This window comes from Echinops telfairi, unplaced genomic scaffold (genome assembly GCF_000313985.2).
Source record: "Echinops telfairi isolate 266 unplaced genomic scaffold, ASM31398v2 ScPeMD7_1;HRSCAF=3_0, whole genome shotgun sequence".
NCBI classification, from domain to species: domain Eukaryota; kingdom Metazoa; phylum Chordata; class Mammalia; order Afrosoricida; family Tenrecidae; genus Echinops; species Echinops telfairi.
Window position 1 is genome coordinate 44,364,702 of NW_022103896.1, and position 25,283 is coordinate 44,389,984.

Here is a 25,283-nt window from a genome sequence, read left to right on the forward strand (position 1 = left end):
AAATATCGAATAACTAATGTGTTAAGTTCTACTTGGCAAGTGAAATCAAACCATTAGTTACATAGCGAACGAATAACATGCCTGCATGAAAAATTGCTACTAAGAGTCCTCCCTGTTTAAAATTCAATCATTAATAGATATGAATGCCCATTGTGTTTCACATATTGTTATAAGTGAGGCCGCTATAAGTCCTCATTAAGTTTATAAACAATTCATAGATTTAAGCTATTCTATACTACAGACACGATCATCTCTAACTATGTATCATCTAAGATTGCTTGCACAGGATCACAGGGTTGAGTAGTTGTGATGGGAAAATGTTTTACAGACTGATGTAGAAGATGTGTGACTCCTGTCTGGCACATGTGACAAAGAAATCAGAGCTGAACTTGAATGTTAGTAAAAATTCTCTAAAGCCTTCTTTCACTTATAATTCAATCTTTCATTTGAAGGGTTCCAATACGTACTTTTATTTGTTTTTAAAATTATTCTGAGAGCCTTTGATAGTCAGATTAAGTTCTAATAAAAGACTTACCTGATGATTCAATACCATGTGGACTCCATGAGTTCGAATATCTGTGGAGAATTCTCCCAGGAAGTCCAGGATGTCCTCAATTGTGGCTGCATAGGGAAGACCCCGAAGGCGTACACAGTCTCTAACATTTGTAGGAGGCACAAATTGCTGAGGTAGTACTGGAATAATGGGTGGGGTTGGAAGTGGGATGAGAGGGGCCGAGGAGAATCGATTCAGCACCTGTGCTCAAAGCAAAACAGAAATGACTCATAGTCTCGGTATGCCAGCAAAGCCTGGAGTACAACATAGGTTCACCTAGAAACCTGTTAGCAACGCAAGCTCTCAGGCAGACTTGCTGAAGTCCAATCCTGCATTAGTAGCAAGACCCTTGGGTTACACATGAACTTATCAGAGACATCCTGTGAAGAAAGGTACTCATGCTTTTCAGCAGGACACCCACTTTTCAATACTTGAGGCCCACTACTATAGACACAGACGAGTTAGCTTAGATGGTGGCTCTGTCTACCTGGAAGGGCAAATTTATCCCTCCTGCCTTGGACTAAGTACCCTTAAAGATTACAACTTCAAACAAAATCTGTACTATCACTAAATGTACATTACTGAAGCAATCAGATTCCATTTCAGGTAATATACAGTGTACTCCTTAATATCCCCTTCCAAGTTAACCTCTAGACCAAAGAAACAGGAAAGGAATGCGGCAGTAAAACTGCCACAAGCCTAACAATGATTATGGGTTACATCAGAATAACGTGCACATGGATAAGGATAAAAAAACAGACATAGGATGAAAAAACTGTAATAGTTTATGAATTATGAAGGGTTCATGGGGGAGTGGGGAGGGAGGGGGAAATGAGCAAATGATATTAAGGGCTAAAGTGGAAGGCAGGTGTTTTGAGATTGATGAGGACAACAAATGTACATATGTGCTTGACACAACGGATGTATGTATGGACTGTGATGGGAATTATACGAGCCCTCAATAAAATAATTGAGAAAAAAAAGCAGACATAGGATAACTAATAGAAAACTATGTGTGGGGTGGGGTGGGGGTGGTTGTGGTGGTGATGAACTGCAAGACAGAACATGTTTTTATTTTTTAGATTTATAAGGATCCTTGAAGACATAGTGGGTATGCGTTTCAAACCTATGAACTGCTCTTCAAGAGAAAGACGAGGCTTTGTGCTCCTGTAAAGATTCACAGACTTGGAAACCCAAAGGCCCAGCTCTACTCTATCCTAATGGATTGCCATGAGTTGGAATTGACTCGATGGAAGTGAGTTTTTGTTGTTTTTTATTCATGAGAGTGAGCTGTCCTAAAGCTGGGTACTAAATAAATAAATAAAATTAAAAACCTTTACGCCATGGAGTCAATGCTGACTTGTAGTGACACCCCTGGGGGTTTCTGAGACAGTAAAGGGTGTAGAAAGGCCAGTTTTTCTCCCAGAGAGGTGCTGGCAGTTTTGAACTGTGGACCATGCAGTTCACTGCCCAGTGTATAACCACTATGCCACCAGGGCTAAGTATGTGGTCAGTTAGGTATATACTAAAGAAAGAATTGCTTCTAAGGAAAATGATTATAAGGCTCTTGTTCATTTTTGTCTTTCTTTAAATTTAAAACTCATCAGACAGTTCAAAATACTGTGTCCTCTGGCTCACTGAACCAATTATCACTATATTCCTTAAGGTTTATCCATTCAATAAAATGGAACATACAGAATTAACCCCTCCCAATAATTTGTCTTGAACAATCACACCCCATGTATCTAATAGCTATCTGAAAAAGTGACCCCCACAAAAGACACACACACCCCAATCCAAAAAATGTGAAGACTAAGAGACAGGAAGAGTTTTCAAGATTATCCAAACAACACAGAAAAAGGATAAACATTAGGAGGGAAAAAAAGAAGGAAAAATCAATGGATTCCAGATAAATCCACGACAAGAAATGGCCCACCTTGCAGTGCTCAGACTGAATTAGAAGCCCACATATTTATTAAATGAAATTATTCGTTAAAAAACACAGTGGCAGACCCTATGACGAACTCAATACTTCTTAAACCAATCAGTAGGGGTGGAGTGATAGTGAGGAAGCTGCAACTTATGAGTCATATCTAAATTATGCAGCACACACGACAGCCAAGCTGACCGTACCTGAGGCACTAGGCAGCACACTTCAAGGGAAAGTTTGCAATAAATTTCTTCCATTTAAATATCTAAAATTAAAATTTCACTCTTCTTCTTTTTTGTTGTTTTTGTTTTTTTTTTTCACTCTTCTTCTAACGGAGATTTCACACTTGGATCTTATTACTAGTACATTTTAGAGAAATTATTACGCTACATCTTATGCCTTAAAAATATCAACTAAATTCTGAAAGCTAGTCAGAACAGGGCCAAAGTTACCAGCAGCATATGAAATTGAGCAACCGATTTAAAAAATAAGTTTGGCAAGACCTTAGTAAAAATTTTGAAAGCTCACACCTTATAAGCTATTCTAAAGAATCTACTCAGAAAAGATTTAAAAGCACGTTTATGTAGGAAGGTCTTATACTGTGGAGGTCACGGAAATGCATACTACAGGAGGCTCTAGACAGCTTTTACATATATCATATATACACTCCTTGCTGCAGTAAATTCTGTAGAACAGTGTCGAATGGTTCCTTTGGGTTTCTAAGACTGTAACTCTCTCCAAAGTAGAGCCTCATCTTTCTCCCGATTTTGTATATAGTCAGGAAATATTAAAGATGAAACACTTTTAATGTGGGTGTACTTTTGAGATGTACCTTTAAGCAAGATACATAGTACAGTAGAATTCCAAAATCAGAAGCAAGCCTTGGAATTTTTCTTAGTGTAAATAACAAATAGTGACTATCTTCAGGCTATGAAACCAGCTTTTTTTTTTCACGTATACTTCTCATGTTTTCCAAATTTTAACACAGTGAATAATCCGGTTTCCAGATTAAAAAAGAACAGAAATAAAAGCAAAGCCGCCAACATGCTTTTAAAAACCAACCTGCTGGACTTCAGCTGCTGTGCTCCTGAAGAGTTCAATGTATCTTTTACCCAACAAGTCCTTGTGCTTCCTCAATGCATTCTGTGCATATTCCTCACAAGCAAACAGGACAAAAGCATCCCCTGTTGGCCTCCCATCTGGGTAGGTTACAAAGAGGATGCCTTCTTTTCCCCCAGTGATGGGACAATGCTGTCCAAAGAAAGCCACCACTTCCTCAGCTGTGGCCGTGAAAGGGAGGCCCCGCATTCGAACAATGACTTGATTTTCCTTGGAGAGAAACTGGGCTACCTCGTTGGATGTTCCTAGACAACAGAAATGTCATGAACACGTCAATTTTTATCAAATTCAACATGGCTAAGCCTGTGAAAACACCAATTTTACCAAATTGCACCCAGCTAGATTCTTGAATTTACACACACACACACACACACACACACCACGGTGTAATTGAAAACTTGAAACTTTTCAAAGCACATCTAAAATTTAGCAAGCTGTTTGGACCAGCCATATTTTCCTAAGTCACTGCAGTGGCTAAAAGCACAGGTTCTAGAGTCAGACGACTGGGTCCAATCTTCTTTGCACCATTATTAGGAACGAACTTAGTCAAGTTTAACCTCTGTGCCGTAATTTCCTCATTTATAAAATGAGGACAAAATTACCTCCTCCACAAATTATGAGAATCAGATTCATACATACATTTCCGTGAATTAGTTAATAAAGAAAAAAACATTCAACATGCTGAAGTACAGGGAATGGTATAATGACCCCCCCATAAACTCAGCAGGCAGGTTCAACATTTATCAACTTTCTATCCAATGTAAAGTATTTTCTATAGAGCTGCTATGTAGTAAATGCAGGTATTCGGCAATATAACACCTGCTTACACATCTGAACCTAGTGTCTTTCTAGTTTCATATTGTTCTTCCCTCCACAAGCAGAAAGGAATTACTTGTGGACACTGGGCAGGGAGAGCTAGTCTTGCAAAGGAGGGGTAAGTGGGCATGAGTCTTACATGTAGGTGTCTCTGGCCAGTCCCACCTGGCTTCCAGCCTATACCTGGTAGCTGACCCTCTGGTATTGGATGAGCTTTGAATTCTGGCCCCAAGCCTCACTGCAGGGAAGGACTCCCCTGCTTGTCTGAGGCTTGCAATCTGCAGTTGTGCCAGGAAGTGGGAGCCCGGGGAAGGCCTTAAAGTACTAGGAGGTCTTCTCCAATGTGTGGAAGTGGCGGAGCTCAATCAGCCTTTAGTTCCAGATAAAGACCTGACCTTACTAGCTGTAGGGGTATGGCAAGGTGGTTTCCGAAACATCGCGTTGTGTATGATTTCCTTGGTGAAGCTTCCTGAATCAACGATCCCCTGCCAGTCACCAAAGCCCAGTCTACTGCCACTGCCCAGCTCAGTCAGCTTAGTCCTGTACAGTCTGTACCGCTCCTTTACTTTTTATAATACTGTCTTAAATGGCTATTTAAATAAGCCAGGTTGACTCCCACCTTGGGGGCCAATGTTATACATCATCACACTCTTTGATACTATTGGAATTCTCTTTCTCCCATGTCTTGTTGGGAAACAAAACTGCCCATGACTTTATTATCTATCCGTGATGTGTATGGATGATCTTCCATCTCTATTCTTAGGACAGAAGAGGCACTCACCACCAGCAATTTTGAGAAAATCTTCGCCTGTCGCTTTATAAACCTAAGAAAAGAAAATGAAAACACACAGGTTTCTGAGCATGTCATCATCTGCAAATCCTCCTTCGCGATGTCAAGCACGGTAGGCTGTGAGGGCATACCTCAATGTACCGGGTCCCCATGTGATGCTTGTGCCTCTGCAGTGCCAGGTCTCGGTGCTCTTCACTTACAAACCTAACCAGAGCTTCGCCATTCCTTCGACCCTGAGCATTCAGACAAAGTGCAGCACCTCCCCTTTGGAAACGATAAAACAATGAGAGGCAGAAAAGAAATAAGGTGGCAGAAAATGTTAGGAAACCCCTTATCCCTCTAGAATTGCTGGAGTAAGATACAAGGAAACCAACTTGGCAATATTGAGTCCTTTGAAGAATCTTGCAATATCTTGATCCGATGACTGCCATGGTAACCCTCGTGCCCTGACTACGGTGTTGTCATCTATTAGCTCCATCTTGCTGCTGTGAATCAAGCAGAACTTCACGTTGTGCAAGGAATGCTAACAAGTGGGGCACCCCACCCCCAGAGCAAGTCAATTCACCTAGTACATGCCCAAGTTTGAGTTGCTCAGGGTTCAGGTAGACAAATACTGACACACCAACTTCATCAACTAAAAAAACTATGGCCACGACTCACTATCCACTTGCCACTGAGTAGGTTCCAATTCATAGTGACCCAAACACCAGGTGGTTTACTAGGGAAAGGTGCCACCCATGCAGGAGCAACACAGCTAGCTCACCCCGCAAACCACTCCCTCAACGTGGAGCTGCTGACTTGCTACAACCTCAAAACCACACAGGACCAATTCATGGGAAACAATGTTCTCATAGCCTAACTTTCCAAGAGCCAACAATAGGGTCAAATTTATTCTCAAGATCTGGCATGAAGGAGGTTTAAATCCAATTTCTAGGGAAAACTGAGGAACAGCACAGAGCCAGTAATTAACCCCCATCAGGAATGAGTTCATGAGGGCAGAGATCTGTCTTCAAAGTATCTATCAAGTTGGGGAGTCATCAGGGAAGTCATTACAGCGTGTTTATGGAAATGCTTGGATGTCCCCACACCTGAACGAGTCATTTGCAAATCACCTACTACACATTTTGACATCGCTTGATGCTCTATTCCTCCCATGTTCGGACTTTTCAGCACTCTTAGATTTCCTAATGATTCACTTTCTCCGCAACTAAATGAGCCTCGAAGTCATTCTATAGGCAAAGTTGTCAAAACTTTCTGTTCACTTCAGGCACCAGGGACCATCTCACGGGACAACTTCTTACTGTGATTCAGAAATTTAAACAGGTCTTTCTGTGATCACAGAGACACCACCCCTGCATACTCCTCCTCAGTTATTTCCTCTAAGCAGGGCTGATAGTATAGGCTTAAAACTACCCTGGCTAAAAATCTTGTAAACTCTTGTCAGCTGGAGGTTTTTCTCCCACTGGGCATTTTTTGTGTGAAAGGATGGACTATTCAATGAGATGACAGAAGTATAGACACAAACATGGGCTATAACGTGGACAAAAAAAGGGAGTAAAACACTCTCTTTAAATAGAAACCGGTTTATTAGTGGTTACCAAGGGCACGTCCCACCATCCTTACCACTCTGCTGCCTAAAACTAGCCTTAAAAATGTGCCTTACTGGTCAGAAGAGAGGACACATGTCGAGACCACCAGGCAAAGTTAGATCATCGTAGTTCCTAGTCTTTACCTGTGTCTTTCATTTATGATGGCTCTACTTGGATTATTCCACAAGCCATATTGGAATTAAGAAACTTCCCCTCATATTTAATGCATACATCTGAAATGCTTTTTCGTTCATCACGTCAAGTGGTTCCTAAAATGTAGGAAGCATTTAACATCCCAAGACGAATAAAAACCAAAGAACGCAATGGAATTAAGTACTTACCAAGTGCCACTCTCAAATTTGTAATTTACTCTCTCTGGATCTGAAAACCTGTGATCTAAAAATTAAGAGTATATAAGTCACCATTTTAGCTATGGGAGACACGAGTTGTAGAAAAAAGTATAGATCAGGAAAAGGCAGTGGGTTGAAATTTCAGAGCCCCATTCTTCTGACAGAGCAATACTTACTATAAGGCTCTGAAATCATTGCTAAAATGATGTTCCCCATATCTTCAACTTGAGAGGCTCCAAACCGGAAGAGTGAACTATTTTTCTCAAAATTCAAGCCTGCGAGATTATGTTAAGGAGCTATTTTGGAGGGGTAAAATGAGATAGCTTCTAACCCCAAATTTAACTCACACAGAGACAAGGTCAGTAAAATACCCAGAGACAAAATAAAGTTCTAATCTAAGAGTAATTGTTTTCCATCTGCGATCGTTAGGTTTATTGTGCAACTAAGCTCCCTTAGGAACATGGGGGCGGGGTTTAATTAGGTCACAGCTAGAATGGTGGATGACCCAGATAAATGGCCTTGCAGGCTGGCCTCCCTCTTTGGTGATGGGACCAGCGAAAGGCTGCCTGAGCTAGTCCTTGCCTTAGCCCTGTGCTGTGCTAACCGTGGGTTGAGCCGACCCCTGGATCCTGTTGCCTTGACATGCATCACTAGAGCACAAGGCTCCAAGGGGACCTGCTTCACTAGGCTCTCTGCTCCACCCCACGCGCTGTCTGCAGCCAGCTGGCCACTCTGCTGTCTTGCCTGAGGGCAAAATCTGCTTGCTTGACCTTGGACCTTCAGGATCCAGAGTTGAACTTTGCCCTCTGTCCTGCTTTGTGGACTATGGCAATTCCCTGGTGTGTTCCTTTTCCCTATATAAATCTACCCATACATATATAATCATACGTGTCCTGATTTTGTTTCTCTAGAGAACCCTACCTAACAGCCTCAATCTGTGGACTCTTCACACATCCCTCACACATACTCTTCACACATGGTCTCTCAGGTGAAATGGCAAAGTCAGTCTGTCCTAAGGTATTCCCAATAATAAAATAATAAAATCTCTCTTTACCAAGTAGTAGCAAATACATGAAAGTTCCCTGATTGGCTCTAAACGTTAAATATCCAATTATTAGCCAAAAGTTAATGATTTGAAGCCGTTCTGCTCAACACAATGGGGTCACTTTGAGTTAGAATGGACTCAGGGGCAGCTACCACCACTCAAAACAAACGCATGTGTGTCGAACACTTGTAGTTTCCAACCACACAGTAAGGAAACAAAGCTAAATAAAATGGCTCATTCTACTTATCTTTACAACCCAAACGAGGCAATGACAATGTCTATCCAAAGAGAGTTTCATAAGTCAAGGCAGCGAGGTACTATGTAAATTTGAAGGGATTTGCTTTAGAAGAGATACTTCAGAATATGGATGATGCTATTTACATGATGCAGTTTTTACTCAGAACTTCCTACTTAGAACACATGTCTGGTCCCTTAGGACATCGTAGCTTCAAGAGCAGCACATGTTTGCCCTTGGAGGGTTCACTTTTAAAAACAATTCTAACATTCAGAGTCAAAATTGGCCAAGGGTGTTCATGATTCGGTCAGTACCTTCTTGGTGCTAAACAGTAAACATGGTTTTAAGCATGCCTCTTCTTCAAAACAATTACCACAGGAAGTTAACACTGTCCTTGGGAGGTTCCACTTATTTTTAAGCTTCAATATTGTTATGGATTGAACTGCATCTCCCAAAAATGTGCATTATAAATTACTAACCTCTGTACCTATAGAAGCCTGTAGCTACAATCCCATTTGGGAATGGGTAGTCTTATGTTTATGAGGCAAGATTTATATAGGTTACCTGTTGAGCCAATCTCCTTTGAAATACAAAAGACTACATAAGGAAGTCAACAAAACAACCAACCAGTAACACACTCAAAAAAACTCACTGTCACAGAGTCAATACTGACTCATAGCAATCTTACAAGACAGGGTTGAATTGCCCTGTGAGTTTCCCAGGCTGAACTATTGATAGGCATAGAAAGCCCAGTCTTTCACCCTCAGAGCTGCTGGTGGTTTCAAACTGACACCAGGGCTCCTCTCCAGAGTTAAGAGAAAATGAAAACCTGCTCCTAGAGCCAATGGTAGCCATTCAGCCTCCTAAACAGAATCTGCCAAGAACTATTTTTCAGAGCCATCTGCCAGTTCTGGTATTTCTGTAATAGCAGATGAAATACTACATCACGTTTTATGTCATATATGAAGAAATCTTATAATATAGCACACCAGTGAACATACCAGGTGATTTTGCCTTTTCACTCAAGTTGAAAAGGAAAACAGCCATCTGTCCAGTGGTTAAGTTAACCTAGTTTATATGGTTTCTAAGTGGCATTTATAAGGTTACAAGATTAAGGTACATTAGGAAACAGTCCACATGAAAACTTAAAGAGGACACTGTACCAACACTCAGCTCATTCTCCCCACCTAGAAGAATGAATAGAGGCAGCATTTCTCTGAATCATTAACTCAATCCTATTCTCAATTCAAAACCCATTTTCGGTACACGTGCCAGCTTTACTTTTCTGTTCTCCAGTAAAAGATTCCACTTCGTCATCGTGTTCTTCCTCAACCAGCTTCATTTCTCGGTTGCTAAATATACTACACATTTGGGCATGCAGCTACACAAAGATACAGTTTACAGAAATATTGCAAAAGCACAGAAACCTTTATTAAAATATCAAAATTTGAAGCTACCAGGAAGGTTCCAAAAAGTGCATGGAAAAATTCCACTACCTGACAACACTATTTTCCATAAGCTTTTTGAAGTCCATTCATTGTTTCTTGATATACATATATATCATCACTTCTGAAGGCTGTTTCCACCCAACCCTTCCCTGGATTCAGCATTCTATTTACACCAGGGGTCCTCAAACTTTTTAAACAGAGGGCTAGTTCACTGTCTCTCAGATCCATTGGAGGGCCAGACTATAGTCTAAAAAAAAACTATGAACAAAGTCCTATACACACTACACATATCTTATTTTGAAGTAAAAAAACAAATGAGGCAAAAACACCCGGTGGGCTGGATAAATGTCCTCAACAGGCCGTAGTTTGAGGACCCCTGATTTACACTGTATCAATATGGCAACTTTAGCATCCTCAAACTACTCAAATTGAAGTCTGAAGAGGTAAAAAGGAGTTTGAAGGTGGATGGTGGAAGGTTTTTCGATGCAATTCTCATAAGACAGTCCTTGCTACCGTTGACGAATGAGTAGGTACATAGTCATGATGGAAAACATTCCTTGTGCAAAACTTCCTAATCTTTTTCTCACCAATGCAGTTTTCTTCCTCACTACTCCCTATGCACATCCCTGTCTTTCAAGAATCTCTATCAAGATTACTTTTGGAATTCCAAAAACAGCCATCACCTTCTGAACTGCTGTGAACTGGTATAAACCCCCTTGGAAGCCACTGCTTTGATTTAATCTTGATTTGAAGTGTTTTGCGGAGATAACTTGTCTACATACATGCACTGATCGCAGACATGATTTACACATACAGTGGAATAAACCCATGCATGCACAAACTACAAACCCAGGAGCAATACTTTTTGATTTACCCTTGTATGTTCCTTGGCAAAGTGTTTATCTTTTAAACTTTAGCTTATATGTAAACATAAAATTATAGTAATATTTGCCTCCCATGGTGTGTGTGTGTGTGCACAAAGACAACATGAGGTAAGACAAACCCAGAATAGAAAGGAGGTATTGAAGTGTTATCTTCCTCCTCCTCCATAGAATCCTTGGTGGACTACTTTCATAGGCCATAGGATCAGACCTAGCACAGGGATGCTTTTATGAAGAAAAAACCTCATCTTAACAGATGCTAAATTGTATACTCTCATAGCACCAAGGTGAAATGTAAATAATTTCTGCATTTTCCCCATGCAACTTTAAGTCACCTGGTGTGGAAATCAGTATGTCACTTACTGAAGGCTTTAAAATCCAAGCCCCGGTGACTAAGCAAAGGACCAGCGATCACTCATTGGGGTCATTACCAAAAGCATCTCCCACAGAAGACGGCGATCAACATCCAGCGCCACGTTCAAGATGCACGACTATTGGACAGAAGAGAAGGTATGTATTTATTGCTGTGAAAAACAGGAGTCAAAAGACGAAGGAGCTTTCAGGAAGACAAATGTCCTAAGTGTTCAGGATGGTAGGTTGGGGGTAGGGTACTTAAAGGATTGTCACAACTGTCTTTTCACAAAAGACAGGGTTATCATACAAACAAACTATCAGCCGAAACCCTACAATTCAAACACTTCCAATCTTGCAGGTCTACAATGAAGCAAAAGAAAAGTAAACAAGGAATGAACAACAGCCCCTATCGTACAGGCTAGGGTTTCTCCCTCTTGCCACCATTAACATTGTTAAGCAAATCTTTCCTTGTTGAGATGAAGGAAAAGTTCCCAGCGCATCATGAGATGTTTAGTAGCACACCTGATCTCCTTGCACCCCTGATAGTGACAACTAAAAATCTCCAGACATTACCAAATGTTCAGAGGGATCCTAAATCAAAGCCCATCAAGAATCATTGGTATAGGTGAAGAAAGCTGATGGTGCCCAGCTATCAAAAGATACAATGTCTGGGGTCTTAAAGGCTTGAAGGTAAACAAGTGGCCATTTAGCTCAGAAGCAACAAAGCCCACATGGAAGAAGCACACCAGCCTGTGCGATCACGAGGTGTCAAAGTGATCAGGTATCAGGCATCATCAGAACAAAAAAATCATATCATTGTGAATAAGGGGGAGTGTGGAGTTGGGACCCAAAGCCCATCTGTAGGCAACTGGACATCCCCTTACAGAAGGGTCGTGGGGAGGAGACGAGCCAATCAGGGTGCAGTGTAGCAAGGATGAAACATACAACTTTCTTCTAGCTCCTAAACGCTTCCTTCCCTCCCTCCCCATCCTCCCCAACTATCATGATCCCAATTCTACCTTACAAACATGGCTAGACCAGAGGATGTACACTGGTACAGGTAGGAATTGGAAACACAGGGAATCCAGGACAGATGACCCCTTCAGGACCAGTGGTGACAGTGGTGATACCGGGAGGGTGGAGGGAGAGAGGGGTGGAAAGGGGGAGCCGATTACAAGGATCTACATATAACCCCCTCCTTTGGGGAGGGACAGAAAAGTGGGTGAAGGGAGATGTCGGACAGTGTAAGATATGACAAAATAATAATTTATAAATTATCAAGGGTTCATGAGGGAGAGGGGAGCAGGGAGGGAGGGGGGAAAATGAAGAGCTGGTGCCAGGGGCTTAAGTGGAGAGCAAATGTTTTGAGAATGATGAGGGCAATGAATGTACAAATGTGCTTTACACAATGGATGTATGTATGGATTGTGATTAAAGTTGTATGAGCCCCTAATAAAATGATTTAATTAAAAAATTTTAATAATAAAAAACTGATCATTAAAAAAAAAATCATTGGTTCAAGTTAGTAGAGTTTTCAATAAACATCTACAACTACAACTCCAACTCTCAAAATCTGTCTTCAGCAATCAGCGAGTTCTTGCATCTAAGGGTTTTTTCCTGAACAGATTTTGGAGGGGCCAAGAGACCACTCGATAAGTACCAGTCTGATGCTGTACCGAAATACGAACGCGTGCAAATCTTATGAATAATACACATGACGGGAACAAGAGAAATGTGCTCACTCAGCCCAGGGGTTGACACACCTACCTTCTTTTCCATGGTCCCAAATGAACAGATTTTATATTTGTAAAGGATTGTTTAAAACAAAAAACAATATGGACAGAGACCATGGGTGGCCCACTCAACCTAAAATACTTACCATCTGGCCCTTCTATAGAAAAAGGTTGCCGACCACTGAACTAGATAAATGAAAATGGCAAAAAGTTGGCCAGATATAAATCAAGCCTCAAGAAAGTTTATCACACCATGACGTTCTATCTCTGGCTCAGATTTAGACATGATGGGAAGCATGACGTTTCTGGAGGCCTAGGAACAGGAGAAATGATCCATTCAATCACTTTTCTGTCTCCAGCTTACAGGCGTTCGGAGGCTTTCTCAACCTTTGCTCAGGCAACTCCCTTATAAAGAACTCTTTATCTTTCTAATCCTCGAGGAATTGGACCATGAGTAATTTCCACCCAGCACCAAGGCCTTCCATAACTTTAGGCTTCAACTGTCTATTTAAAACATGGTTATACAGTATTCCTATCTTATCTTCTATTGGTCCCTATCTTTTGTTAATTTCTCCCCATCAACTAAAACCCCACTACCTTGTTAATAATCTGTTGTCAGCTAAGTGGTGGCATATCCTACGCATCATTCTGTGCCCAATAGTCCATGTAATTTCTTCCAATTTTCACAACACCCTGCTGGGTAGAAGATAATAAAGTCAAACAGATGAAGGAACAAGGATTTGGAGTTCAGTAAATCACCCAGTCACCCACCTAGCAGAAAACAGAGCTGACTAAATATGTGTATATAATTCCTCAAACCAAAGTTAAGAAGCCCTGCCTAATTTGGCTTTGAGCAATACTATTTGAGCAGTTTAAAAAACATACATAAAAGCCACGCATGTCATTGAACAATTTGTGTAGAAAATGTTCAGTGAGGGCCTAATTTTCTGTGTAAATTTTCATTGAAAATATGGGGGGGGGGATTTTTTTTTTGGGGGGGGAATTTAAGTCAAGAGAAAGGGATGTTAAAAAGAAAAAGGGTAGAGTACCCTTTCATGCAGAAACAGATGTGTATCTCAAATATTTTTACTTTTTCAGGAAGAATGTGCTCTTGACCTTTGGTACACTTGGTTCCACAGAACACGCAGCAGCCTGTTTCCATTCAAGCCATCAAACGCAAGGATCAGCAGCGCTAAGCTGTTAACAACTTTAAAGTCACCCAACCCCTTGCATGTCAGAACCACCCCTACGAGTACACAGACATGCATCTCTTAGGAAGGTTTGTTCAATCCATAAGCCTTAACAGAAGTTAACAGGAATTACACAAAAAAGAGGGGTGGAGGTTGGGGGGAGTGAGAAAAAAGTTTTAATGTCAATTCTTTCCCCTATCAATTTATAATTATATATTGAATTACTACTCTGTGCACGTCTGATCTTGAGGGAAGGAAAGATGAGTCTATGCTTCCTGATTAATGGCTAGTCATGCAACTTACTCATTTTGCCCTCGAGGCAGCCACAACAGAGCGAACAGGCTTAGCAAGCTTTACAAATGAGAAATGCCATGAGGAAATGAGCAAGAGCAGAGCCAGCATGGTGGGAACAAAGCAAACAGTACAGGCTACCCTCCAGTCAGGGGCTGCCTTTCCACCAAAGCGAGAGAAGAGCTCAGTCGTTTCTAAGGGAAGAGGAAGAGACCTTTCCAAAGCGCCATATATTTACTGGGAAACAGATTCGAAAATTTAACCCACACTTACGTTAGCAGAGGGTGAAATCTAGAAAGAAGCAGAGAGATTTCCCAAAGTTCCTCAATATTAGCTGACTGGTTCAGAGAATTATTTTACTTTTCCCAATTGCCTGAAAATGCAATACATTTGGTTTCAGAATACCCAATTTTCAGGTCCAAGCATCTTTCAACTAATGCATTTGTCCCTAAGAGGATCAATCACACATACAATAAACACAGAACAAGCTTATGACTGCATCCTAATTCACAACTCCAGCTGAGTGCCCCCCCCCTTAGAAGACCAGCCTTACCATCCCGCTGGCTTAGACTTTTATTTACAATATAGCACAATCATATGATGGTGCCCATACTAGACAATACTGAACAAAAGAGTAGGAAAGGATAAAATATGTCAAGACAAATTAAGAATTGGGGCTTCAATTAACAACAAACCAAACTCACTGCCATCAAGCCCATCTGAGGCAGTGACCCCATAGGGACGGGGTAGAACTGCCCCTGGGGGGTTTCCGAAAATAAGATCGAATTATTAAATTGCATGATATGTGCAGGATATGCCAATAAACCTAATTTTAAAAACCAGGCTCCTATAACTATGTGAAGGAAATGGTCAAAGCAATGAATTACCTGAATCACCCTCAAATGCATTCGTTGTAGGCTAATAAAAATAGACTATTCATGGTCTGTTCTACTGTAAAGTACGCTTCGAAGGAAGCCAATTAGGAACGCCACTGCAATCTGACATGTAAATGCCCACCTAATGTACAACAAAACTTGTTGTACGAGAGAATGCCATTACAAAAGACAAGACTAAGCCCAGGCAATGAAAGTTTCTTTTCACCAGTAATAAAATGCTAGAAAAAGACTCTACAACTAGAGTTGTAACTTTACTTCCTTCTTTCCAAGGAGAAAAAATGAGGCCACTGCGTAGCCACTGCGACCTCAGGAGGCAGTACTGCAACGCGCGGCGTTTCTAACAGAACAGACTGGCTGTTCAGTAAGATGCAGGAAGGGCAATGCATCAAAAGGGATGAGAAAAAAGAATGAAAACGTTTATGCTTTAGAAAAAGACGTTTAACTGGGATCAGTCAGTGAGGAAAAGGAAACCTCATGATGGCTAGAATTCTGGAACCTTCCAGAAAACCAAAACTAGATCCAGGAATCCAAAAGCTCACATTTTAAAAGTGTATTATTTCCTCATTAAAGCAGGGCACACATCATTACCATAACAAGCTATTTTCCCAGAGCGCTGGCGGAGAGCATATTCTATTGCTAGTCATTTAACTCATTACAGACCACAACCGAGAGATTTTGCTGATTTGGCTCATTCAGGCTGATGACACACCAGGATCACGCCCTGCCCACCACCCTCACCACCTGCCCCGCGAGCCAACAAGCCCAACTACAAACCCAGCTTATCTGCACAGTTGGCAATAGATATTTAAAATCCCTTTCATACACAGAAAGGCACCAAGGGGGATTTCCGTCCTGTCTCCACTTTGTACACGCAAGGCAATGTCTGTTTTCAGGACTCCGAAGGTCCCGTTTAATCCATCAGGATATAATACATGGCAAGCATATGAGTCCCACTGTATTTGATAAATGAAGAAGCTAAATTCACCTTAAAGTTTACCCATATGTCTTACACTGGGAGGCCTATACCCAGTCTCGAGCGAGGCTGGAATGATTCTAAGTGAATACGCATTTAAGTATGATCTTAAATCAATAAGGAAGTCCTTTTCTGAGTACTCTGGCAGCCGTTTTTCCTCATTTGGGACAACCAACCGCCTGGTAAGGAACTCAGGCAGGCAACCGTCCTGGAGGTTGTGTGGCAGGCCACGCGTTGAGCAAGTGGCTGCACACTGGACTTCATTGTCCATTCCCACGTCATACTTGGTGCAAGGTGGAGAAACTGAAGCTGAACAGTCCAGGACACACGGCTGCTGATACCAGCAATCCCACTCCTTGCTGAAGCTTCTAGCTCCAACTCTTCACAAGTCAGTGTACCCATTCACCCTTGGAAGGGAGGCAAGAGTAGCCCCCTGAGAAAGGTTACACTGGTGAACCAGGCCTTGTTAATCACGTCAAAGCAGCACACACCCTCACACTAGATAGGGCTTTTACAGCCCCCAAGCTGACTTCCTTTCCACAGCTAAATCGTTTAGCCAGTGTGTACTCCGAAAACATGAGATAATACAGGTTTAAACAGGAGTGTTTAGAAAGACAACCTCATCCTTAAGTAATCTTCGTATATTCTAGAAAATAATGACACCTATTAAAGCAAAGTTTTTCCATGACAGGGACTTGGACTCAAATGCTGGACAAATCTCTAACCCTTCATTTCCCCATCTATAAAATGGGGATGACACTTCCCCCGTCCTGGGCAGTATTCTTTTAAGAAGATAGCACCTCACTCTTTTCTTCACCAACTCTCCTTTCCAAGGCTGCACTTTAATATCCTAAGTAAAAACTTTGCCAAATGAAATAAGCACAATAGCAGCATGTTCATGAATAAGAATAAATCAAGTCCATGAATAACAAAGCTAACACCACCACACACACACATACAAAGCAGATTAAGAAACCAAAAGAGGGTAATTCTTTCCAAAAGTGTTGAGGAAAAGTCAGGGTTGATATTAAATGTGTTTTTAAAAGAATGGATGTAAATCATTCATACAAATAATTCCATACTCAAAATGTCTTTTCAGTGGGAGGCAACTAGCATTCATTTCTCCCAAAGGATCAAAAATAATTTCATCACAATAAGCCCACCAAAGCCACGATCCCTATCATCATTTTACCACCACCACCTTCCTTACCTGACGAAGTAAAAACTTACAAAACACCACCCAAGGTTCACCTGCTGAAAGTGTTAATGCTGTCTTATCTCCAGTTGGAACTGGGTAATTCAAAAGCAGGCAATAAAACCGCGACAGAGAGGCCCGTGGCCTAGAAGTGCTTTTAGAACAATACGAAGACCAAGGGGAGGTCAGTGCCAACATGAGAATCAGAGCAGCAGTCAAGAAATTCCTTAGCCCTTTCCTTGGATCCAAGTGGTCAGACTTTTCATTCACGTAGCACCTGAAGCTTATCTAGCTTTCACTTGGGAATACCTGAGATAGAGGTGAGGCTTGGAAAAGCCACGGAAAGCAAAGCTGCTGGGTACCAGGGCCCCAGCAAAGCCAGGTTCTGTGCCTCCTACAGGGGCTTCTTCACAGGCTCTTCCATCACACAATCACGTCCTCATTCCTTAGATGTCCCATACACACTTGGAAATGCTGCTCAGCATTCAAGTTCCACATATTCATTTTGAAAAAGATCCCGTTGCTTTCATTTAGTAAAAAAATCCAAAGATTTTCTGTTACGAACACAAAATCCAGATAGACAAGAATTCTTTGGATGTAAAGTTAACAAAACACTACTTCAGACACTTAGGGAATAAAAAAAAGGCTCTTAGAATACTGTGAAGCCTGAAGCCATCAAGGCTCTGAACAAGCCAATAATTCCATATGCCCACAATGACTTTTATTTAAAAGCCAAAGCCAAAAATAATACAGACATTTTACTGCAAAGTCAGTCAGACTGGATATTCCGTCACTTACTCCTCCACAAGGGTTGGCAGGAAACTCTTCCTCCCCGGTTGCTTTATCTGGTGGGGCAGGTAATGCTCAGGAGCCTACGACACTCCATCTACTTGGCAAAATCACTTCAAGATGGTTTTACTTATTAATAATCATCCTTATAGTTTCAAATTCCAATGTCATTTCACTACTAGAAAGCAGCTGTCCAGTGGTTTGAAAGAGTGACACAGCTCAGCATGGATGGCAGAGGGAACACTTCCCATAGGTACGGACAAGTTCGTACTCAAATTTGCAATGGCTCCTGTTGGTTTTCAGGTCTAGCATGAACAGATGTTGAAAAGTCCTTAGCCAAAGCACCCCTGTGAATTAAAAACCACTGTTCTTACCGTGTTATAATTTTTTACCTGTTAGATGGGCAAGAAATATGCAAGAAATTCATTAACCAAAGCACTTCAGATGAAAACCTATTTTCATGTGGTGATTGCTAACGAAGCTACAACTCTAAGACTCTTCCCAATGGAAGCCAAAGACTATAATTAGTTTTCCTTTAAAACTTAGCATAGTTTCCCACGTTTTTCAATGAATGCCATTACTAAATGGCCAGTACATCCTCTGATTTCAGGTACATCCTTTAAACTTTAAAAAACCAACTCTAATTTTGCGTTAGTTACAGTTCATGTTTAATATAATCAAATACTCCCAATTTTCATCTCCACACTTGAAAACCAACTGCTAACACAAAGCTGCAGAGGTTCAGTTAAAGGAGGAAAATAATTGGATAGTATCATACCCATTAACCTAAAGGTCAGAGTGCAGCCTTTTAAAAAGTATATGATACAAGGAGGCTTCAAACAGTTCATGGAAAAATTCTGCATCTTTTAATTCCATGTGTCCACCAAATACTCTTGAAGGTCTTTCCCCCTGGAATACTTTGTTCTGTTTTACACCACTACCTCAAATAGTTAAGCAAATCATCAAAACAATGAAGAGTTTTTCTGCTGTCAAATAAATTCTTGCAAGACTCCCCTCTAAAGGAGTTTATCCCACCGTCTTCTAAATACCACTTTATCACAAAACCAACAGTCCTGTTAACTGCTTCTGGAAGTAAGACAAAAATGAGTTTGACCTGCTTATTTTCAGTTATTAAAAAAATTTTAATAGAAAAAAAATCAGGCTTTAGATGCTAAAAAATAATGGAAAACTTCCGGAGAGAGGAGGGAGCACTAGAACTGATTGTGATGATGTATATAACAACTCTTTTTAAAGGCGGTTTAGCCATGGAAGTGTGTGATACGTGACTACTGAATCAAGAAAACGGCTTATAATAATAATAATAATAATAATAATAGGAAACATTTAAGAATGAACATCTGCTACCCCCAAGTTCCTGAAAGCATTTAGACCCTACTTTATGATGGCTCTGGTGGTCCAGAGAATTGCCTAACGCCCTTCCATTACTCATCCAATACATTAACACTTAGCACTTCAAAGACTTTCTGGAAGAGAAACAATATATCATTCAAGATCACAAAATCTGTGATTATAAAAGTTACTTTCACAATAGTTAAGCCACCAAATATACTGTGTTAGTAGTGACAGGATGTGGGGGAAGTCCCGGCGCATTTCAACATCTCCAAAGATGGTCAACTACAATCACATGCTTGAGGGAGGTTACGGGAGAGCCAATGAACAAAAGTTAGTAAGGACCGTTCTTCCACATCTACTTTTGGAAATCAAATTCTTATCCATTCCAAAGAAGTCAGAACCCGAAAGTGCTGAAGAACAAATGGCCTTGTTCTACAGAAGAGAGAAAGCGTTCACATTCTTCTCTAATTCACTTCCACAAAACAACTTAATTTTCTAAGGAAATTCTATTTTCCCTGTGTTCTCTTCACATTCACCTCCAAATCCATTCAACGTAACAACCATTGTTCAAAACTCACTAAATTACAACTATTTTGAAATGGGCCTTTAGTTGTACTAGTCATTCCTTCTAACACATTAGACAATTTCTGGACACATGGACAGGATAACAAAATGTGTTCAAGTCTCTTAAAGTACCATTTATCTTCCCGGAGCGATCTTTTCAAAGGATCCTTGAGCTATCTTTAAAAGGATACACTCTGCCATCGCTCTAACATCCAGTTTGTCAATCTCAGGTGAACCGGGGCAACACTTCTTGAATTCTTTTCGAAGATCAAAAAAGGAATAGAAGCATTCAGGCAATAATACATTCTGTGGAAGAACAAGGAAGAGTTCGTCAATCAAGCAAATTTGGTTCAATGCTTCTCTAATAATTAGGAACCTAAGACTTAAAATGTAAAAACACAGGTTTATTTTTTATAGCTTGGTCTGTCCATTACAATATTAGAGCACCTGTATACCAACCAGTCTCATGGAGGGGAAAAAAAAGGAAGGAAAATATGTCATCTTATTTTAAGGTAATTTTGTGGCTCCTTAAAATAAGATGACAATTTTACAACTTTCAAAGTTTGTGGCTCCATTACATATTTCTGAAGCTGTAATACAGCTACATTTTATATATTCTAGATTATAACACTACCAGTCATGTTAGATCATTTGTCTTTTCAGGCAGCATTATCCACCCTCTCAGTTCTCAGATTTACTAGTAAAATTTAGTTTTAACTATTGGGTACATGACAATATATCATGGATAATTAAGGAATCATTAGATTACAAATAAATTCTTGATTAACTGGAAATGATTATTTCTCTACTATAATTCCACATCAGTTTTAGTCACCATTATTCTTGGTGGCACCCCAGCACTCAAATTAGAATTAAGGAACTTTATTATAAATCCCAAATGAAAGTAGAAAAGTTATCTATTACCCTGAGTTACCAGCACCATTTTGAGGCTATTAAATAAAAAAGCTCAATTGTCCGCATTAGTTATAAATATTATATTACTATTTCATTATTTTTCTGATGAAATTAAAAAAAACTCAGTGAATAACTCTTAAAGATAAATGTTTTAAAAACCAAATTTTGGTTTTTCTTAGAATTTCAAAAAATAGTTCTGTGTGTTCACTTGGTGGGATTTTTACCCATTTGTACACATGACCCCTAATACTCATATAGCCTTCTAATATATCCTTCGATTTACATTGCCTCTATTGAATTCTATCAGACACGACCTTCCCTGGTGGAATTTGAAATTAGAATCACGACTGCAATCATGGCCCCCCATTTCCACAAGAAGGCCCTGAAGACTGCCTAGCAACAGCTCACTAGAGAACCATTAACCACAAAAGACCAAAAGGGGAACATCTGTCCTGGGAAAAAGCTAAATAAGGAGGCAGGGAAGGATAGGAAAGGAGGAGAGATGCAAACGGCAAACCCAGGGAGGAAGTGGAATGATTGCTGTTACACTGAGGGGCTGTAATCAGAATCAAAGTGTGTATGAATTATTGAATGGAAAACCATGACGCTCTGTAAACTTTGACCCAAATCATAACAAAAACAAAAAAGTGTACGAATTTTAAAAATTGTTTTAATGATACAAAAACGCAAATGTGTATTCATCTTAGACTTAATGACAATTCATATTTGCTTGCCCTTTAAGTGACATAAATTTATGTACAAATAGCCTTGATACAATTGATGTATGGATTGTTATAAGAGCTGTAAGACCCCCCAACAAAATGATTTTAAAAAGTACATAAGAATGCATTTTTTAAGTAAAAAAATACATGAATAAGAATGACTACAAGGAAAAAGAAAATGCTCTAGAATTGACTGTGATGATAATTGTACAACTCTTCTTCATATGATGGAATTATTGAATTGTATGACATGTGGATAACGTGCTAATAAAACTTTTTTAAAGGTTCCATCAACTTGCCCTTATTTTGCAAGTACAACACATTTTTCCATCACAATCACTTTCACTTGCTGCATGTGCTGTTTTTAGTAATTGAAAGGCTTTTCTTGCAGCAAAGGAAGGCTAAATAGGAACCATGTGTGTTCATTTACCCACAAATTTGACTTAAAGACAATTTAGAAAAGTATCTCATTTGGAACCTGGAGAATACCCTTCCTTGTTTTTTTCCCTTAGTACTTAATAAAGGATGCTTTCTTGATATTAAAACAGGTCTGTGTAATAATCATCTTCCTTATAAAAGTTACCCTTTTCTACGAATTAGGATTTCTACAAATCCTAATTGTTATTAAAATACAAAAATTAATACATGCAGGGATGTCAAAAAGTTCATGGAAAATGGGCTTAAAAGATAATGCAATCCCCCCCACACACACACAATTTTTAAAAAATCTTGTCATATATGGTTTCAGTAGCAGGATTATTTCCCTATATCAATTCCCCACTTTAGTGAATGATCACTAAATTAATTAATTTAGTATCATAATGAACGTATTTCAGTTTCTTGTGCTTAGTCAAAAATTGCAATAGAAATGGCCCAGGAAAATGCCAACTTTTCCCTACAGGTGTTTTCCTGTATAAAATGTTGTACATCAAAAATAACAACCACCACTTCCCTCTAACCTAATAAGGATAGGAAGAATTATCCCTCCCCGAGTGGGTTGGAAAGAGGGAACCGATTACAAGGAACTATATGTGACCTCCTCCCTGGGGGACGAACAACAGAAAAGTGGGTGAAGGGAGACATCGGACAGGGCAAGATATGACAAAATAAAAATCTATAAACTATCAAGGGCTCATAAGGGAGGGGGGAGCGGGGAAGGAGGGGAAAAATGAGGACCTAATGCCGGGGGCTTAAGTGGAGAGGAAATGTTTTGAAAACGATGAGGGCAATGAATGTACAAATGCGCTTTACACAATTGATGTATGTATGGATTGTGATAAGAGTTGTATGAGCCCCTAACAAAATGGGGGGAAAAAATTATCCCTCCCCATTTGAATGAGGAGAATAAAAAGTATGTATTATATAATAAGTACACTTAAAAAAAAACAACATTAATGGTATATAGTCGCCTATCATTTTAAAAAAGTCCTTACCTTTTTCAAATACTTTTACAGTTTGCTACCAGAGTGATTCAAGACATAGAAACCTGAGCTGCTTTTGAAAACATCATTTACCTCATTTTCCCCCTTTCCCAACTTGAAAAGAAAATCCAGACAACTCACATATGCCACCTGCTATTTACCAGCCAGACTCATCTGATAGGGCGACATCTAAAAACCAGCTAACTTCCATAATTTCAAGCTCAGTACCTGCCTACCACAATAAAAAGTTACAGCTCAAACTATTTTAAATTGATAAGAGCAACTACATTAAGGACTGGCTACACTGGATTTGCTGTCTAGGCTCTATTTTCCCCAAGTCCCTCAAGTATTCCTGGGGAGGAAGGAATTTCGCAAGGAATATTTTATTCTTCTTTCTCAATTTTGTCCATATCAAAAAACTAACAAAGGTAAAAGATGGGGCTCACATTATGTTGAAACAAGATTTGAGCAGTTTCTATCATTTATTTAAAGTCAAAGAACAGAGTACTATATTTAATGTTTTACTAGCCACATTAATTATAGCACACTGTAGTCTCCAAGTTGTACAAAGCTTTTCAATAAAATTACTAGAATTACAACAAAAAACGTTTTGTTAAATTTGTTTCCCTCCTTCCTTCTAGAATAAATAATTTTAAACAAAAATGGAATTATAATGTATTAGAGCACACTTCCCTCCTCCCGTTTATAGTTATTACAAATATTCAAAGTCAGATCCTCCAACTTTGAAAGTGTGAATGTTATGTCTGAATAACGTAACAAGGAAAAATAAACTTTTACTAATCACCAAAGAGTCTAAGATCACTGCAATTCTGAAAATCTCTATGAACAGTGTGGTCTATTTTTTAAAACACAAACTCGAAGAAACCATGAAAAAGAGAAGAAAAACAAAAAAAAGCCTCCAGTTACCCCAAAGGTACAATTTACCTTCAAGAAAACAGTCTTACCTTCTTGGAAGCCTCGGGATGCAGAATTTGCCTGACGTGAAGCTGCCCATCAGTACAGAGACAGAAGGAAGTCCCTACCCCAATATTCAGCTCGTTGCTCACTGACTGGTTAAACTGAAAAGAACAAGGGAGGCACAAGGATTCAATGGACGCCAGGATTTCCGAGCACTGTCAAGTGACCCCGCTTTGGTGAGAACCAGTGAAAAGAGTGCCAACTGCCTGCACGCTTCCTTTCGGATCAGGAAGCTTTCTAATCAACCTGGAGGGTTAGCATGCAGGGGACACTAAGCCCAGGAGAAGCGAGTCAATACATTCGCCCTTCCATTCTCAATAAGCCTATTCAACATTTTTAAATCAGAGGTCTCCTTTCATCAGCAGGTTGCCTTCAGATTACATCATTCCCTGGTGGTACTTTTTTTTTTAAAGGTTTCAATGTGCCAGGCTTGAGATGCCAGTTTCTGATAAACAAGCATGGATAATGGCCATCTAGACTTCGTGAAAATCTGGCCATGCGTTTCCTGGAAAAATAATCACTTTCTCTCCTAATTTCCAATTTGTGTTCTAGGGCTGGGGCCCCGGGAGCGCGGGGCCCTCCCCTTTCACAGGTGTTTAGCGCCCCGGCCTGCGTTCTGCTCCGTCCCGGGGAGGACGCAGCAGCAACAGGGTTTCAGGTTCCGGGCATTCCACCACTCTCGCGCTGACCTGCAAATCCTACCAATCTCGCGCTGACCTGCAAATCCTCTACCCGCGCGTGGCCCATCGCAGTTAGGGGCATGCTTCTGGCGCTTTAAGGGTACAGCAGCCGGAACCCCACGCGGCCGCCACACACCTGGGTGCCGACTAAGCTCCGGCCGCCCCTCCGCAGGTCTACCCCACAGCGCCCCCTGCCTCACGGCGGAGCCGCAGACCCACACCACGGAGGACCAGCGCGTCCAGGTGTGGGCCAGCGGATGGGGCGCCAGGAGTCCAACTACGCTCGTGCCCTCGGCGCAGACACCGCGCGAGTAAAGCCGAATGCCTCTGGCCCCAGGAACCACTCAGCAGCACCTCCAAAACTAGGGAGTTTCAACCCAAGACCGGGAGGTGGGGGGCGGGGTGGGGGGGGCACCGGACCCCGGCCCACCTGAGCCCCGCCCCCCCTGACTCGGTGGCCGCGATCCTTCCGG

The 25,283-nt window shown here is 40.7% G+C and overlaps 1 protein-coding gene across 6 annotated transcripts in view; it reads right to left on the reverse strand.

The window, feature by feature from the left end:
• The window catches only part of ESRP1 (epithelial splicing regulatory protein 1), a 54,715-nt gene that overhangs the window by 28,393 nt on the left and 1,039 nt on the right, over positions 1-25,283 (reverse strand). For all 6 annotated transcript variants that reach the window (XM_004697469.2, XM_004697470.3, XM_045285922.1 and 3 more), the window contains exons 3-11: positions 24,118-24,231; positions 20,286-20,400; positions 7,324-7,422; positions 7,139-7,193; positions 5,583-5,693; positions 5,340-5,472; positions 5,200-5,242; positions 3,546-3,847; positions 536-754 (exon numbers count right to left, since the gene is read on the reverse strand). In XM_004697469.2, coding sequence (XP_004697526.1) covers positions 536-754; positions 3,546-3,847; positions 5,200-5,242; positions 5,340-5,472; positions 5,583-5,693; positions 7,139-7,193; positions 7,324-7,422; positions 20,286-20,400; positions 24,118-24,231 — 1,191 coding nt within the window. The remainder of the gene's footprint in view (positions 1-535; positions 755-3,545; positions 3,848-5,199; positions 5,243-5,339; positions 5,473-5,582; positions 5,694-7,138; positions 7,194-7,323; positions 7,423-20,285; positions 20,401-24,117; positions 24,232-25,283) is intronic.